This window comes from Pyxicephalus adspersus, chromosome Z (assembly GCF_032062135.1).
Source record: "Pyxicephalus adspersus chromosome Z, UCB_Pads_2.0, whole genome shotgun sequence".
NCBI lineage: Eukaryota > Metazoa > Chordata > Amphibia > Anura > Pyxicephalidae > Pyxicephalus > Pyxicephalus adspersus.
The window spans coordinates 34,057,573-34,077,191 of NC_092871.1; the positions used below are offsets into that span (position 1 = coordinate 34,057,573).

The 19,619-nt window shown below is 37.8% G+C and overlaps 1 protein-coding gene across 1 annotated transcript; it reads left to right on the forward strand.

Annotated features, from left to right (window-relative positions):
* The first annotated feature begins 505 nt into the window (after nt 1-505).
* LOC140344541 (phosphoglycerate kinase) lies at nt 506-18,861 on the forward strand. Its single transcript, XM_072431754.1, has 11 exons — nt 506-657; nt 4,605-4,655; nt 6,922-7,077; nt 7,852-7,996; nt 9,686-9,789; nt 10,877-10,996; nt 14,255-14,369; nt 14,490-14,669; nt 15,206-15,383; nt 16,074-16,172; nt 18,407-18,861. The coding sequence occupies exons 1-11, from the start codon at nt 593-595 to the stop codon at nt 18,445-18,447; spliced, it is 1,254 nt and encodes a 417-aa protein (XP_072287855.1). The 5' UTR covers nt 506-592; the 3' UTR covers nt 18,448-18,861.
* Nucleotides 18,862-19,619: the final 758 nt, after the last annotated feature.

Consider the following 19,619-nt stretch of genomic DNA (forward strand, 5'->3'; position numbering starts at 1 on the left):
CAGGGTGTATTTACAATTGGGAGTCAGCTACCTTGCTGTCACCCATTAACAGGAAGTGTCTGAATTTACCTGCCACCATCTCAATGAAAGCTACAATATAAAAGAACATTAAAAATATTTTCACAGTTCCATAAACTGTTGCAGATTCTGAGATTTCAGTGTTTGGGTGTACATATACTTTGTTGCAGACAACAGGACTGGGTCATACATTTCCTGCATGGCGGATTAGTATTTGCTTTATTTGGCATCTTTCTCTGCCTCAGTGACTACTGAGTATTTCACTTACAAAACGATGCTTCTGTGCTTTTAATATCCGACGTGACAGACGTGATGGATGCCCGCTGACGTTTCTCGGCCCACTGACTCACTGGCCTGTCAGTTCCCTTCAGTCCCGCCTACATAGCTGTGTTTTATGGGCGGGGCTTTAGCCAAATTTGACAGCCGAGATAGCCAATTACACGATAGCAAGTTATTCCAGCCCCTACCGAGGACCAATCATAGGCGTCTATAGACGTAGCCTCCGCGGTGTTAAGGTGACCTGTACCGAGGCTCTCTTGTTGCCATTTGCAAGTGAAGCGAACCTGCTGCCAACATGTCTCTGTCCAACAAACTGACCCTGGATAAGGTGGCCGTGAAGGGGAAGAGGGTGGTGATGAGGTGAGAATACTGAACACATGCATATGTGAGATGCAAGTCAGGCTTCACAACCCCGTGTCTTATCGCAGTCACCTGAGGACTTTGTCATAGTGTTATATTGTATCCAACCGTGAGATGTGATTGGTCAAAATGGCAGACATAGAGATGGCTTAAATAATAATTTATAGGACAGGAAAACGTCATAATATCATAATAATTCAGTGGAGCACATGTCCTGCATGAGACTGCCATTCATGTGTGGGTGTGACTGCTGCATCCTCATCCTCTGCAATGCTTTACTATAAGCCTGCCAGTGACACCCTGCTAGTAACCCTGATCTACAAAAATGGCAGAGGAAGGGTTACAAAATCAGCATTTTTCCTGGCAGAGGAAGGGTTAAACAAAAACCAGCATGTGCTTGGCTGACTACTAGTAAATGTCAGTTTTAGTTTGCAGGTTTCACAACCTCTGATCATTGCTTCATCTATTACGTGAGAAATCTTCATCTGGAAATCTGTGTACAAAATTCAAACTAGTGGTCGTGGCTAAAATGTTATAAGGGTTAAATTACACAGAGCATTTATAGGTTGAAAAAATACAGAGACCCCAGAACCAAGGTAGGGGTGGTCTGCTGCATGCCTATTACAGGTTGCAAACCTGTGCTGGGAGAATCCTGTAGCTTGCTGTTGCAGCATTCCTTACTGCAGTGACACTAAAGGCTTTTTTTTTTTTTTTTTTTTTTTTAAAAACCTCCTGCTATGGATCTTGTATATCTATCTCTCTTTAATCCACCTATGGTGTTTGATTTTATCCCTTTCAGTACTGCAACCTCTGTAAGACTTTTTGGAGGATCGGATGCCCATGTTCCCAATTGCACCCTTTGGCTTCATCCTCTGGCTCCTTATAGCACTACTGAAGTCATCATTGACCCAGAGGGCAGAGGATGGACCTGCAGTGGGGTACACAGTCATCTGATATTTATGGAAGTGTGCACAAGTCCTAGGAAGGCTGCAGCTCTGCAAAGGAAGAATCATGGGCCTCTAGAGAGAGGATTGAATGTTATATTCTATAATGGTAGACCATCGTCACATTTGTTTAAAGACTCCAAGGATTGAAGTCTTTCAATGACCACAAGAGAATTGACCTTTTCAGAATGATGGATCAGTGAGGGTGCCTGCGTGTTTCTTTTAGGTTTGAATATATTTTTATTATTATGTTGATCCGATATTGGTTATTTTACATTTTTGGTGAATATGCCAAGTTTATTATAAATATTTGGACCTGTGCATCTTACTGATGCAATGATGTCTGTGATCAGTGAAGTCCGGATTTGTGTGGCTGATCTGTATTGATCTATAGTGATGCTCTGCTGTGTTTTCTGACATAGTCACCTTGAAGGTAAATGGAGATATAATGTTATCCTCAGGAGAGCAGTGCACTGAATTCATGATACATGAAGCACACATGGAAATGAGTCATCTGCATGTGGTGGAGGCCATGTCTGAAATCTAGCATCAGGCCTACTGATCAGGGATGGTTGCTCTGTGATGTTTAAATAGCACAGAGCAGATTAATCTGCATCCATCTATTCTTCTATGAATATGATAATTTTATTTTAAATGTATGCATCACCAGTCTAGGAATACAAACTTGCAAAATTATATTTCTAGGTATGGCAAAGAAATGAACAATATATGTTAATAAATGCAAATCTGTCTGGTCCTCACATTAATACCGTCTGGCTGTATCCAGCAGGTGCATGGTCAGGTCAGGAAGACCAAGATAATTCTGCCTGGCATCCTTTGAAGACTAAAATAGTATGCAGGACATGTGACTGACATGACGTCACGTCTGATTTAACTTGTGCAGTGCTGCATAGTGAAGTAATTTTTTTCCCCATGTTATGCCCTGTTCACCTATGTGCATTTTTGGTTTAGTTACCTACATGCAAACTTTGTAACAATATTCATGTAACATAGCCAATGGCACAGAAACAGCAGGGAGTAGAACAAATAATGGTGCCTTTGACTATTATGGGAGAAAGAGCGTCCTGCATTTTGTATGCAGTTTACCTCCACCACACATGAATAGAGCTTTGGTGCTGCTTCTTATTTTTGTGGTTGTTTCCAGGTTAGAGCTGCCCTTCTACATGGGTACGACATAGCAAAGTGAGTCTGGCACTGTTCTGGGTAATGGTCCTCTTTCAGAAATTTTTGGAAGCAATAAATTTTACTCCTACAACATTAGGTGCAGCTTAGTCACTGTCAATGAAATGTTTATATTTTTTTCTGTAAATAACTAGTTGTGATACTGCTGAGCGTTATATCCTTTTTAGACATTAAATAGTTTTCTGAAGAAGGTAATTGCCTTCCATGCCGGATTGATCTGTCCAAGTTTAGCTTGTTCCAGCAAGCCAATCTAGGTCACTACTGATTTTTCAGTGAAGGTCAATTGAGCCAGACTGAAGCTAAGATTTGCCATCTGTGCATAAATGTTATTTTATGTATAGTCCAAAATGTGCATATAACCACTCAGGCCCCCAACCCTCCTAAAATGGGAGCTGTAAAAATATGGCTGGGAGTTTTGGTAAAAGGTTATGCTGTGCATGTCTCTCCCTGAGTCTGTTGTAATTCTGCCAAGACATTAACTTCCGTTATAAAAGCTGAGTCACACTGCCACATTATATAAAGGATTGTCTATGTTTGTGTAAAGGTTAGGTGACTGTAAAAGAAAGAAAATAACATTAAATGCACAAATACCTTTACACAAACCAAAATGTATGAGACAGATACCTTTGTGTATGTACTGGCAGAGCATATTGCTGGTAAACCTACAAGTCCTGTATGACTGATGGCTGTCGTTTTGTTAATATTATCTGCTAATATCAGGCCATTTACAAATGGCTATATTATTGAACATTTGTGGATCTGATGGCCTTCACTGGATGGGGCAGTCCTCTATTGTACAAGCTTTCTTGTGAAGGAGGCAGAGATGGGTTTCTGGTTTTGTTGTATGGTAGTGGCAGACAGGCATATTTGCATAGTGCAACATGCATGACATTTCTCTAAAATATTTTGCCTACCCATCTTCTGTCTCCACACTAATTAGCCACAATTCTATTCCCCACACCTATTGTATTCTACATACCCCCCACCTCTTTGTTTACAAACACACGTTGGACTTTTGTGGTTGGAAAGGATTTTTCACAATCCTTTCCCACAGCAAAAGACTGAAAAATGTATGAATGAGCACTACATACAGCAACGTTCTGCTCTATGGACAGGGGAGGGGGAAGAATGACCAGCGGCACCCTGCTGCACTCTTACCTTCACTTGTATTACAGTCGTTGGTGAAAGGATGGCCGCTGTAAACACGTCAGATTCTCTTTTAATACTAGCCCTGAAATGATAATCGGACGAGAATCATCTGACGGGTTGCAAATGACAGACGAATACAGATGGTGACCCTGTCCAGAATAGCTTACAATTGCCTTCAGCCACCATTTATCGTAAAGTGAATGTGTTAATTTTATAAATAAAAGTTGCTAATGGCATATACTATTAATTTTTTTACTTTTTTTTTTTTTTGTAACTTATCTTCGGAAGTCAAACTGTATATGAACCTTGGCTGAACCTGCTGTCCGTTATAACGGCAACATTGAACTGTTCATTTGTAAATAATTAATGCTGTAACCAGTTGCTGCAAAAAAAGTTTTTCTTTATTTTGTTTATTTGAACCTTTGTCATTGGAAAAGGAGAAACCTTGGCACTTAAGGGAGATTTTCTCCATGGGTGGACAATCATCCCCATCATAGGGTGGATCATTTATTGGACAGGCTTTGGACATTAGTTTGTCCAGGTTTTTATTTTTGTTATCTGTACTTATTGGGGGTCATTTTCAGCAAAATAGCCTTTTATTAAGGTAAAACAAAAATGTAATTAATGCATATTTTTCTTTTTTTTCTCTAGGGTTGACTTTAATGTCCCTATGAAAGATGGCAAGATTACAAACAACCAAAGGTAGGTTGCTAGCAGCTTTACCTATTCGTAATACAGTTTAATTGTAATTGGTATACTTTTATTTCGGTATATAGTGTGTGTGTGTGTAATTTTATGTATTTTTTTTTTTTCTATTACAAAAAGAAAAACAAAAAGAGGAGAGCAGGACCCCTTTTTAAATGTTTGCCTACATGCTGGCTTGTGAAATAGATTATACAAATTTTACCACTGTAACCCCTAAAAGGTGGGAGAAATTTAAAAACTAGGGATATATTTCAGGTTTTTCACGATGAAGGGTTATGATTGGGAAGATTGACCAAGTGAAATATAAAGCATATAATATGCAGCAGTAAAGGAAGTTAAAAAAAAAATCGTAGTAAACCAATACATTATGAGCCTGTTGCATCTTCTGAGAGAAACTTACAGCTAAGGGTACCACACTTACTTTAACCTGCGCCTACTCCTGGACTCTGTTCAGATGCCGGTGTTTGCATAAAGGATGACTAGTTGTGCAGTAAGGGTAATATTTAATGTCCTTGAATACCTGTTTTGTAACTTCAGTATCTTAGCTTACCTGAAGATTTTACTGGTAAACTTTTAATTCTGGAATGGATTTCCAGTTTACAGACTACAAACGGTAAGCACTTAGGCTTGCAAGGACTATTATACTCTTCACTCATTCATACACGCAGGTACACATGTGGGTATGAATCGGTTTCAATGGGTTAAACCTGTTCACAATAGCTACATTTGTGGTCTAAATGTTTGTATTTCAATATCTTTATTGAATTTTATAGGAACAAGTACAATTAAGTCAACATAGAAAACAAGGTATTAACAAAATAACTGAACAAGGGTCGGCAAGGTATAGATGTACATGTATGGACATTGATTAACGAGTCATACAATGTCTGAAACACAGAGTTGCTATAATCCTGGTATATCTAAAAGGAATAAATTCCTGAGAACAATGAATTAGGGAACATGTCATACCATCTGAGCTTGTTGAAAAAGGTAAACCCATACACATCAAAATTTTAAACATGAAGGTAAACCAAGCCTGTGCCCCCGTTATAGAATAAAACAAAGACAAAACAAGAAACAATTAAACTACTGGGAGGGGAGGAGAGGGAAGAGGAAGTCGTGCAGACCGTTCACATTAGCATATTATATCTCACCAGGGAGGCTGAATCTATATTAAGCATTGTTAATACGATCCAAGGTTCCCATATATCTTCGAATTTATCCAACAAATTCTTTAGAGTGTGGGTCAATCTATCATTAATCATAATCCAGTTCAATTTGGTGTGTATAGGGTCTAATGATATCGAGGGGGACTTCCAGGCTTTGGCTAGGGAGATTCTGGCCGCCAATAATATCAATCCGATCAATTTTTTTGAGGGACCAGGGAGGGATGTATCAAGCCTGCCAAACAGGGCTGCTTCAACAGTGCTACCAATCGGTTGATGGAGAACGGTAGATATGAAATCGAACACCCTGTCCCAATATCTTCTGGCTATAGGACATGACCACCAAATATGAAGCATTGAACCTCTAGCGTCACAGTCCCGAAAGGAGAAAGGGAAGGGAACATTTTCGCTAGCCTGTCTGGTGTGAGATACCACCTAAGAGCAACCTTATAATTGGCTTCTATCACTGCCGAATTCAGGGAGATCCTGGTGAGGTAATCCACTCTATCCCACCAATCTTCCAGATCCCATGTAATACCCAATTCAGATTCCCAGTCCCTCATGTAATGCAATTTATCAGTTGGGGCTACTAGAGCCGAGTAGATCACTGAAATTTGACCTTTGGTTGAGGCTAGAGAAAGGCACGTGCTTTCGAATACCGAGGAACGCATGGGTCTCGTGGCCGCTTTAATCACTGTATTGATATGTGGTCTAAATGTTTGTATTCTAAACAGTGTACCTTCATGTAAGGTAGGTAAAGAGTATGTAGAAAAAGTGATCAATATAGTTTAAAAGTCCAGACAGCTTCTATATATTCTGTACTACACATTCTTACAGTATTGCCAGACTTTATCATGTTTGGGATTTAAAGGACTGCTTAACCTAAGTTTTATCCTTTGCACATTATGTGTTTATTGTAAATTACTCCTCCACACTTCTATTTCTTTACTTTGATGAATGGTAACAATTTGTCTCTTATGATCTATCCTGATCTAGTGAGGGTTTGTAATGTTTTAAGCCAATGTGTAAAATATTTGTGCTAAAGAGAACCATTATGGTCAGCTGCTTTCTAATGTTGATCTGTGTGTTGAATTTAGGATTAAAGCTGCTGTTCCCAGCATCCAGTATTGCTTGGATAATGGTGCTAAATCCGTTGTTTTAATGAGCCACCTTGGACGTCCGGATGGTGTTCCCATGCCTGATAAGTACTCCTTGGGACCAGTTGCTGTGGAACTTAAAGCTCTTTTAAATAGGTATTTTTTTATTTCATGTTCTTTTTTCAATATAAATAATTTAATATTTTTAATTAACGTTTATGTCCTGTTCACTCTATTGCAGTCTATGCAGTTAGCTAATGTGCATGGTGTTAAGGCAGCCCAATTATTATAAAAGGGCTGAGAATATATGGCATACCTAAAAAGCACATGATACACTGCTTGTTTTACTGCATGGGGTGTGGTAAATTATTTGCTGTCACAATGCATAGGTATGAATGGGTCCTAAATATATTATTTCCTATAAAAAACCTTTATAACAATTTTAGTAATTTAGTATGGGATACTAAAATATTTTTAAGGCTTTCATCAAATGAATGTCACAACCACTTACTCCTATTTTGCATTTATTCATAATGTTTTTGTGAAGGCCAAGCCAAGATGCTTATCCTGCACTGGTTAGATTTCATTGCACTCTAAGATGCTCTTGCTTCTTATATGACTTTGTGGATGTCTCTCATAAAAGCTAATTAGTACTTGGCTATTGGAGACATTTGCAATTTTAGTAAGCCAGAAAGGATGCACGCAAATGTATCTCCATTTGGTGATCTCCTGACAATGCAGTGTTTTCTGAGCAAGCCTTTGTAACTTGTCTCTGGAGGCATAATGTTTATAAAAAAAATTGAATCTGCTACAGAGATTGTGAGGGGTGACGAAAAGTTTAAAAGAATATTTGTAAAAGTATTCATACTTCTCCTTGTTAGTACCATATTGGGCATCCTTATAGTATGTTTTTTCTCCTTTCGTGTGTAGGGATGTGGTGTTTTTGAAGGACTGTGTGGGCTCAGAAGTAGAAGCAGCATGTGCCAATCCAGCCGATGGAACGGTTATTCTCCTGGAGAACCTGCGATTCCATGTAGAGGAAGAGGGTAAAGGCAAAGATGCATCTGGAAACAAGGTTGGTTTCCATGGACTTTCTGTTTATCAAGATTGTTTCTTGAAATAATAGTTTTTATAATGCATTGGTTTTTTTTTTTCAAGCAGTATTTAGAATAAAATTTGTTCCTATAGAATTAAGGTAGTTACATTGCTTTTATGCCCGTTACCTTGCAGTTCTGCCCCTTCCCTGGCTTCGTTGCATAGACATGAACTGGGAACAAGCATGCAAATTGAGACCTCTGACATACTGGCTACATGAATATTTTTTGTTTTTGGCTATTTACTCTAAGCCACAGGATGAATTTGAGAACCAGGGAACATACAACTTCTACAATTTGCAAGTAATGCTTCAAGAAAGTTTAGAAAATGTTAGTCCCACAAGGGTTTGTAAAGCAGGCTTAAAATAAAATTCTTAACAGTTACTTTTCTCAGTTGTGAAAATAATTCAAATGTTAACCTGAAAGCAGTTTGTCTTTTTGTACATTCAGCACAAGTGCACCGACTACAATCTGAGATGTCTGTGGAACTTTTGACCTTTGACATTTTACTGAAGGTCAAAAAAGGAGTCATTTAGACTTCTGTTATTTTTAGTATCCCTGAACTGGTTTAATATACTGTCCTTGAGTTTTCAAACTACTGTACAGCTAGAGAAACTCTGTCCTATATTAGGGTGACCTTTAGTGGTTGAAGTGGGAGAGCAAGTGTGTGAACTGTCATTGGGTGAATGTGAGACGTTACAGAAATGCTTTTTGAAGAGGTCAGTTCAGTTCATTTTCTGGTGACTGAAAACCTCCTTTTGTGCTGTAATATTTGGGGCTTGACAGATCTGGAATACTGAGCCATTGTAAGGTATAAACATGTAGTCTGTTCGATCTAGAATTCTTGTGACAGTTTTAAAATATAAATTAGGATAAACTTCATGTGAATAGCAGCACGGAGTTCCCAGCCTCCTTCAAATGCATACCAGCTACTAAATTGAATATGTGACAATTGAATTTAACACAGATTTGACATGGAATATCGGTGCTGGAACAGGAAATATCATTGACACACAGGGCAGCTACATTCTACAGGCATGTATCCACAGGCTTTTGTTCAGAATAAATTGGTTTTGCATTCTCATTTAAGTCTTTAGGAATATAATACCTGCTTGGAGCAGGGCAAATAGGCATTATTATTATTTTGCAGTATTTACATAGTGCCGCCATATTACGCAGCACTTTACAAAGTCCATAGTCATGTTACTAGCTGTCCCTCAAAGGAGCTCACAATCCAATGTCTCTTCCTCGGTCATATTTCTTTAATACAGTCTAAGATCAATTTTGGGGGAAGCCACTTAACCTAACTGCATGTTTTTGGAATGTGGGAGGAAATCCGAGTACCCGAAGGAAACCCACACAGACACGAGGAGAATCTGCAAACTCCATGCAGATCGTGTCTTGCACTAGCAATAGCGCTGCAAAGAGTGCTAACCTCTGAGCCACCGTGCCTGTTTTTTTAAAGAATAATCTTGGTTCATAAACTTTTTACAATAAGTAAATCTATGGATACATGTACCACTGAAATAGAAACTTTGTTATATAAGCTGGAGTAAAGGAAGTTGTTGCCCTTTACAATTAGCCTGACTTTGACATAACCTGGAAGATTAGTTGTGCATTTACACGTATGAAGTATGTGGAATCCATGTTTCATTGTTTATCATTTTTAGATCAAGGCAGATGCTGCTAAGGTGGATGCTTTCCGTGCCTCTCTGTCTAAACTTGGAGATATCTATGTCAATGATGCTTTTGGGACTGCACACAGAGCTCACAGGTAATAGAACTTCTTAGATAAGTCACAGTACAGGACTTGCATCACTGCATCTGTATTCTAGCAACAACTACTGTATCTAGAGTAACCTCCTGGGAGCCATTAAAATACCCAGGGACCCATCCAGGAATACACGAAATTGCTTTCATATTTCAAAACAATTAACACCATATGCTTTACTATCTACTTGATGTTAGGGAGTTCTTTTTTTATTAATGCTTTTACATCTATTAACTAATCTGATCTCTCCACACAAACACCCTGATAAAACAGTGATTTGTCTGGTGCCAGAATGGTCTGCATACTATAGAAATATGCAGAGGCTTCGGTAAAGCAAGCATGTCTGTTTATCTACCATTTTAAAATGGATGTTTGGTTGGCTGGCTTTAATATGATAACACAGATATCTTTGGTCAGTGATTGGTCAGTATAAGATACTGATCTGTTAAAAAGAAATGTTTAGGAACCCTGTAGCCTACAAAAAAGTAAAAGGACGGGAAACAAAAGAGAATTGTTTTTCCTTGCCATAAATGTTTTATTCACTTGCAATGTGCATCTGATCGTGGCATAAGAGTCCATTCCTTCACTCTCTCCTCTCATGTTGGAGTACCCCAAGCCTAGGAGGAGAAAGGGCTATGCCACTAGGGTTTTATTTAGCACAATATATTAGGGATGCCCAGGTGAAAATCCTTTTGTACCAGGATTTTATTTGTAATGAATTAACATGATTCACTGACTTAAAGTGCAGCTCTTTTTTCTGTTTGAATATAGATATTGTATGTAAAATGCACATATATTCTTATGGGAAGTTTTTTGTTGAAGTAAATGGTATGGTGATGAGGTAATTTTAAAGGGGGGAGGTGAATAATGCAGGTTGTCAGCAACTGGCTCACTACCTTGTGTTTTATATCCTAATCCATGGGTTGTATTTGCATATAAATTGGTAGCCAACTTTCCTAATGTTTTAATGAATCAGGGATACTGTTGGGTACTCTTTTGTTCCAGATAATGAATTTTGCATTTGAAAATGTTCTTGTTAACCTGCATCTAGAACGTTTTTTTCATAGCTCTGCTTTTATCTCCTTTTTAGCTCCATGGTAGGTGTTGATTTGCCACAAAGAGCTGCTGGTTTCTTAATGAAGAAAGAACTTGATTATTTTGCCAAGGCACTGGAAAACCCTGAAAGACCTTTCCTTGCTATTCTTGGGGGGTAAGTATTATTTTATTCTTATTAGCTTCCTATGTTCACACTTATGTTAATACAGGTTATTCAGTATTTGAAAAGGTATGACCCCATAATATATATTTTGATTTTTAGGTTATGTATTTTACATCTATTTTACCTAGTATTTTGTTAAATACTGTGTTTTGCATGTTTTTTTTTTTGTTTTGGTGCACATTTATCAGAGTTCATTACTTTTAAATTTATTATGATAGTGATTATAAACTATCATAAGCATCTTGTGATTAATTGCAAACTTGTAGTCTCTGTACTATGAAGACAAGTGAGATGTATGCTTAAATTATATCTATACCCAGACATTTTTTTCTGATAAAATGGGATAGCTAGAGAATACATTTACTTTTATATTCTGTTCTTGTGACCACTTTTTGTCTTGGAAAGTAGAGCATTGGATAATATGCAACATGGAAAAGGAGAATATTAGCGGTTCTATCATTCACATGGTTGCATTTTTTGCAAGTGATTATATCTCTGTAATGGAACCTCTGTCTACAGTAAAACTTGACACTGCTATATTCAAAATTAAAAAGGAGAGAGGCAAGTTTTGGGTATAGATACTCTAACTCTGTGTTTCTCAACTAGGGTTCCTCCAGAGGTTGCAGTTTTTTTTTGGCTATATGTGAAGGTGGAATTCCTTTCACTGGTTAGCAGTGTAAGAGGCATTCTTCCCATATATGTATATTTGTATATTATTTTTTGTCCTAATTCATGTGTTGGTACTTTTGTAGTAGGCAACCTTTTTGTTTCAATTATTTTTTATTAATGCTTGCTATGAACACCCAATACAAAAGTACAAAAATAAACTACATGAGATATCTACATTACAATTATGGGGTAAACAATACATTACTTAGTACATATGTCCAGATTATCTACATACAGTATCTTGTAATATCACACTGAAGGTTCTTATTGACAGAATTACTAGGGTGCACATATTTGTAAGAATACAATATGACATACTTAGTACCTAGGTTGGTTCCTAGGCCAGTTGTAAGCTACCCTTATAACTAAACAGGTCTCCCCTCAGGGGGAAGAGAACAGGAGCCCAGGAGGCTGTCACTTGCACTTTATGCATTCCAGCCAAAGGCCAGAGAGTACATTTGATTAGACATTTAGTAGGGAGGTATCGAAATCTTTAGGAAGTTAAAACGATACCTGGGGTACCATACTTTGCAGAAGCTCTTCATTCTGTCTTGCAACCTAGCCATCATGTTTTCCTGTACAAAATACTACATATTTTCTTTTTCACTTGTGCAAATGTGAGTGTACCAGACCACCATGCCCGAGCTAGGGTATGTTTTGCTGCAGTAATACATTTGTTAGAAGTGTGAACTGGTGCCTGTTTCAATTTTGAGGACACAGAATACCCCTATTGAGGAGTGTGTACATAATCTGGTAGACCTCAGTCCAAAAGCACATATCCATGGACATTTCAACCAGATGTGGAACATTGTGCCAGTGGTACTTCAGCTACGGAAGGAGAGCAGAAGCATTAGGTTTGAACTTAACCATTTTAGCTGGCACCATATATCGGGAAAGAAGGGTATTGGGCAACCCTATATTACAGCTAGACAGTTTTTGTTATCCTTATCTGCAACAGTATTTCAGCATTTTAAAATCCTCTGTGTACCTGCATGATAAAACATCAAGCATGTGCAGGAAAGAGAAATTACTTTGCAATGCATGCTGCCTCCACTTTTTCCTTACATTACTAAGTATGATTGCTGGCCTTAAGCTGCGTACACACTTGCAATATTTATCGTTGGTAACGAATGACTAACGATCGTTTGTTAACTAAAAAGGTGCACAACGACTGACCAACGTTGCCGACAAGCAAGTAAAGACGTTGGAAACGAACAACTGTCCCGGCAGATCTGATTGCGCGACGATCGGTCGCTATTTATTGTGTGTACGGTCGTTCGTTAATGTTCTGAGCATGCACTTTCTCTGGTACACGTACATCACTTCCTCCGGTACACATCAGTTCCTGTATCATTCAAATGATGGCATCTAGCATGTGTAAATTATCTATGAACGATTGTTCACTGTTATCGTTAATAATCGTTGATTGTTCGTTTTTAAACGACAATTATTGAAGGTGTTTACGTAGCTTTAAAGTGATACTTTCTCACTGTCCTCTAGTTTGATTAACATGGTCTTCATTTCTGCAGAGGAACAGATTAGCTGGGGGTGTTCATTGATTTTAATGCTGTGTCAGCCTCTATTGTGTTAATCTAGTGACAGTGTTTCTATGTAGGCTTTAGACTTTACCCTCTAGCCTCACTTTCATGCTGTGTTTTCCTGCTGAGCTGTATATTGCTGAATAAGCTGGGAGAGTTGAGCTAGAAAAACAACTTCCAGATCATAAAAGACAGTGTTTATTCTAGAGTAATGTATGGCATGTTAATGTTCTGTTATTTTAGAGCTGTTTGTGTGCTCTTGACCTTGAACAGCAATTAACCCTGCACAAACAAACCCCCAAGCTCTATTGATCTCCCATGCTTTGTTTTAAAAGGAACATATTGTTCACTTTTTTGTGCTCAGGTAGGCAGATCTTCATGAATAGTTTATAAGATTTGCCTGGTTTCCCTATTTGGAATGTCTGAGACCTGTTACAATTCATGTGTAGCATTTGCATAATAGGGAACAGTTCATAATAACATACTCCTCCAGCATCAGGGAGGAGAACATGTAAGCGGCACCCTGCTGTGCTCTCCTCCCTTCACTTGTATTGCAATCATTCACTGTTACTTGTCAATATATCCCTCAGGATGGATCCATTAATGACAGCGGGTAACCATTGAGACTGAATCTCCATATATTTGTTTGAATTGTTCCCTAATATCCCTAGATGTAAACAGCTGGAACTTTATTAATTCCAGATTAATGTTGGACTTAATTTACCTCCATTGCTGTGGGGATGCTCTCAAACTACTACAACCTCCACATTGTCATCAACCCATATTGCCCCAGATAAAAATGAAATTTTCAAACAAATGGGCTTCACTCGTTTAATTTATAATAGATGGGTTGACACATCTACCTCTGCATATTAGGCATGTGTCTGGTTATGAATGCCTGTACTATCTCTACTCCTGTATGTGGAATAATCCTCCCTGCAGGGGTCAGTGATGGAACAGCAGATGCATTGTTTATATAAATCTGTGAAGACACAGAAGCTGCTTCCTCTCCAGACATCCTAAGCTTATCTATTATTTTTAGGGCCAAGGTCAAGGACAAGATCCAGCTCATCAATAACATGTTGGACAAAGTGGATGAAATGATCATTGGTGGAGGAATGGCGTTCACCTTTTTGAAAGTACTGAACAACATGGAGGTATGTTCTGTGTATCCTATAATGTGCTGTTTTGATATTTTATCTTTTACATGGCTTTCTCAATTGTGTTGGTTTTAAGATGTGAATTCGACTTTTACATATATCTTTGTAACTTTAAAGATTGGTACTTCCTTGTATGATGATGAGGGAGCAAAGATTGTTAAAGATCTGATGGCTAAAGCTGAGAAAAACAAAGTAAGGATTACTCTGCCCGTGGACTTCACAACTGCTGACAAGTTTGATGAGAATGCCAACACTGGACAGGCCACCGTTGCCAGTGGAATCCCAGAAGGATGGATGGTGAGTGCCAATTTAAAGAAAGGTGTCCTATAAAGCTCTGATTGAAAGCAGGATGTATTTAGCTGTGGATTTTGCAAAATGCCTCCAATACTCTAACATTTGTAATCTTTGCCTTTCATCATTTTTAAATAAACCTACTTTTTGTAGTCTTTTTGTAGGGATCACACCATTTATGGCTGCAAGTTGGTGGATATAAACTGAAGTTCTGTGAAGCACATGATTATTAATTATCAAACTTTTTTTATATAAATACCTGTGTCTAGAGGTTGAAGTTCAGTCTAGAGATTATGGTCAGAATTTCCCTTGCATGCGTAAAATGTTGCAGGTTTTCAGAACCTATGTGTAATTTAGAACATTTTGTGTATGTAAATGTTTGCATCATTAATGGTGGCATTTATTACATATGAAATCAGCTTTTTGGGGGGATCTTTTCCTCATCAAGTTTGTACTAGATAATCCTCTGACGGAAAGAAGAATTATTGTTCAGTGCTATAGTGGACATTTCTCAAATAATTTTTATGGTTTCCTTTATACAGGGTCTTGACTGTGGACCAGAAAGCATGAAACTATTTGTGGAAGCTGTTGGAAGAGCCAAGCAGATCGTCTGGAATGGTCCAGTTGGCGTGTTTGAATGGGACAAGTTTGCTAAAGGAACTAAAGCAGTGATGGACAAGGTGGTGGAAGTCACAGGCAAAGGAACCGTTACCATTATTGGTGAGAGATGGCAGTCTTGTACTTTTAACATTTTTGTTCATGCATTTAAATTTGATGCAGTAATTAACAACAACCGGATGGCTTAGTGTTTAGCACGCCTCATTAGTGCTGGGCCCTAGGTTCGAATGCTGGCCTTGCGTTTCCCCCCACACCTCCAAAATCATGCAGTTAGGTTCCCCCAGAATTGTTTGTGGTAAGTGTAGTAAATTGGCAGAATAATAAATTTGCAAAGGCTGGATAACGGGATCAGACTATTTTCTGTAAAAAACATTTATTTATTCAGTATGTATCTACCCAGGTATGAGAGAAATTGCAATAACGTGGCAAACTACATTACAGATCTTTTCAACATAGATTGCTACTCCTGGTACTGTGTAGTAGTCCCTTTTTCAACATAACGGACAATATATATCCAGGTAAAATTTTCTTCAGCTTTGGATAGCTTATGAAATTGTTAATATCCCTGTTAAATTTTATTGCTGTCTGTGACCCTACCAAAGAGATTCACCTAGCAATCACTATCACTAGGTGAAAGTGATGAGAACCCAAAATTTTCTTAAAGAATTCATTCATTTTTTTTTTTTAATTTAAGTCCTGTGAAAAATCTGAGTTGGTAAACTCACCATGGGCCACACTGCAAACGTATTTAAAAAGTACACATTTTTAAAATATTATCTTTTCTGTCTACAGGTGGAGGAGATACTGCAACCTGCTGTGCTAAGTGGGACACTGAAGACAAAGTCAGCCATGTCAGCACTGGAGGAGGTGCTAGCCTGGAACTGCTTGAAGGTAATGACCGCAAGCTACTGGATAGTTCTACATATGAAATGTAATATAACCTAAGAATAAAAATGTAAAATAATGAAGCTAACCTGTTAGGTTTGGTGGCTGCATTATTTTTTTTTCAGGCTTTTTACATTTTATTCAATATAAAAACTGAATGAGTAGGTTGGTCCTACATTAAATAACATTAAAATTTTTTTAGACACGTTGTGTCTGTCAAAAGGGGAAACATCTTGACCATCTGTTCCACTTTAATCCTATTACAATAATTCTATGTATCACTTTAATTCTATTGAAGAAATATATTAGGTACCTTTTGTATCTTTTAAAAGCCTATATCTGTGCTGTCTGCCTGTTTTGACTTGCAGACAAACACATAATGATCTAATGTTTTATACAGTACTGTATAACAGTCGCACGGGGTAAATTAAAGACTACTTCTATGCTTAACTTTTCTGCACTAAGTACGCTGTTGTGATAAGGCCAACTAGTGTTCTCCCCAGTGCCTTTTAGCTGGGTGCACCACCCTTTCAATTTTCATTTGTCACCCGACTGTCATGAGACAGCTGCTCAGGCCAACAGAACTGCCTTAACCCTTACATGGAGCTACCATCATGCAAACAGTGTGGTCACAGTGCTGAAGTTCAGATCAATAATTATCTGCTGTCCACCAGAGAGCCCTGTTACACTAAAGTGTGTGCTGTATGAGAGACGGTGCACAGTAGCAGTTTTTGAAAGTATGTTTTAGGTGACTTAACTGCTTAAAACATTTTGCAAAAAAGTATAACCTTGCAACAAAACATTCTGTTTCAGTATTGTTGTGCAATTTGTTTAGGGCTAGTTTGTCACCCCAGCTGTCTCCTTAGACCTGAATTCGGCCTGCTCATCACTGATAAGCAAGCGTTTTTTTGGTTGAAATCAATTCATTTTCAAAATATGGGTCACCAAGAAGTGAGGTCAAAATACAGGGGCACTAGAACAGTTGAAGTATAATACAAAAAAATGAGCAAATGGAAACCCTAAGTGTGTCTGGTCACTTTTTGACCACCCAGCTAGTTTCCCCCCCTCCAGGCAGAAAAAAATTCTGGGGTGATTACAGATTTTACCTAAATTTTATATTATGGTTAACATACCAATTTCCTGGTTACAAATAAAATGAAGGAACTGCAACAGTGACCTATGCATATTACCTCCATAAATTCAAATTACTTGTCATGTGGATACATGTGGTGTGCCTATAACATTATATGCAAAAACTTTATTAACCGTTTAAATGCTATTTTCTGATGCTGGAGATATAAAAGTTTTCTTTTATGGGGCAGGGTCCTCTCCTCCTGTATCACTGTCTGTATTAGTCTGTCATTTGCAATCCCTATTTAATGTACAGCGCTTCATTTCAGAGTGTCCCTGTGAGGGATACATTCTGGGTAAATTCTCTACGCGTTTTGCGGAAATATCTGCTTCCTCAGGAGAGAGAATCTCTGATGCTTGTTTTCTTAGCAACACTCTCTGTTAGGATCAGTAGTGGGGAACAGATTGGTAGTCATGGCAGTGAAGCTGTTATATGTTTTGCTCTGGTATCAATTTTCTAGTTTCGTATATTCTTTTTTTTTTTTTTTTTCTGAATTTAATAAGGGATGTGGCCTACGTGATATATAACATATGTATAGGTGGAAATCTTCTTTGTATACCAAGTTAAATTTTGACTTTACATGGGAAGAAGAATCCCTGGAAAATGTTGATGGCTTTATTTTCTATAGAGAGGTCCCCTGATACCCATATACTTTTTACTTAAAATTTTCAATTCTGTTTTTTTACTTGCAATAGTGTTTAGGTTTTTTAGTGCAAATTGTGAAAGCGGCCCAAGGTGAAAAAAGTGCTTCTCTATCAATGCAGTATCAAAGGGTATCTTGCAGAACCAACATGTGCTTCAATAAAGTAGGGAAGCTAAAAAAAACAAACAAATGCAGCCGTTAGATTTAAGAATTATCTGGTAAGATGGACTATATTACATTTTCTTTTTTTAGCTGGACCAAGTTTGAGTGGTTTTCAGTTTTGTTCCTTATGTTGATTGATAAGTTTATATTGCGTAAGCAAGTTAGGTATGAATATGCCTGACCATTACCTCTGTTGTGTTGATCTTTAAACAGTCTGTTCTTTTAGATCCTTCCATCTGTACATAATTCGTCTTATATGTTAATTTTTTATTAATATTTCTTTTTTTTTTTATCACCTTACAGGAAAAGTCCTTCCAGGTGTTGATGCTCTGAGCAATGTGTAATTCTTTCGCTAAATAAAGCAATGATCATGAGGGAACTATCTAGGTCATGATCCTGGGGAAAGAAGACAGAACCTGATACAACCACAAGCGCTTTACTTCAGTTTAAACTCACAGTTCTCCAAAGGATTAACAATGTGGTCAGGTTAACTACTCGGCAGATTCTATGCACTGTATTGATGGGTAGTGAAAAAAAAAACGTTGAATAAGAAAGCATTTTCCATTGCCTAACTCATAGCTTGTCTGGACAGAGTATGTTGTAGGTTGTGTTTCTTGTTTCTCTGCTAGATTTATATTTTGCCCTGTAGATGTCTGTCAGTAAACCTGTTAGGTCATACGCAAATCTTAAATGTTTACAGGAAAACTACATGGGCACCCCAAAAATATATTCTAAAATAAAAAAAAAAATGTCAAAAACCTTGTGTCATCCTTTATTTATTTATTTTTTTAGTGTGTGGCTGTGAGAATTAGTTTAAAGTAAATATATCATTTGAAAATCATGCTTGGGATGTATATTTTACTTTTAGGTGCTTTCCCCATGCATGTTGGTATGCACCTGCTCTGTGATCTACATACAGGATTCCCATTGAGTGGGAGCTGTCCAACATATGGTGACTCAAACTTTAGGACTGTTACTGGCATTAGGCAATCTTGCCCACAACTAGTTAAAATACTTGTTTAAGCTGATAGGGCATTTACTAATTTCTTACTACAAAATTTTAATGCTTAAGAACGTTTTTAAAAGAGTAAGGACTTGCAATTTTATATATACTTTAACCCTGACTCTTTCCACAGACAGACAGGTACAAACCAATTTATTAGTTACTCTACAATGCAACCACATCCTTCTAAATAGGCGGGAAGGTAACTTAAAATTAAAATAAACAAGGATATGGTTTTAGGCATATTTTTGGGTATGTGATGTGGCAGAAGAGTGAATTGTGAGACTGGCCGAACAAAATTACCAACTCTGAAGGGTGCACTGCTCTGTTTTTTCCCGGCATAGGTATCTCATTCATAAAGATCGTACAGCAGGGCATACAGTGCAAGCTCTTTGCTAAATGGAGTGAGCTTTGTCATTGAAGGAAGGCCCCATGTGACCTTAACTTTGTTTTCAGAGGTTTTTTTTTTTTTTTTTTTAAACCATGTCCACTTTGCAGCAATACTGCTGCTTT

What these genes read in the sequence shown, in the direction of transcription:
- LOC140344541 (XM_072431754.1), top strand. Translation starts at nt 593, where the DNA reads ATGTCTCTGTCCAACAAACTGACCCTGGATAAGGTGGCCGTGAAGGGG. An exon ending in ACTGCACACAGAGCTCACAG is followed by an intron (nt 9,790 to 10,876) that starts GTAATAGAACTT and finishes TCTCCTTTTTAG; the next exon opens with CTCCATGGTAGGTGTTGATT. An exon ending in AGGAACCGTTACCATTATTG is followed by an intron (nt 15,384 to 16,073) that starts GTGAGAGATGGC and finishes TTCTGTCTACAG; the next exon opens with GTGGAGGAGATACTGCAACC.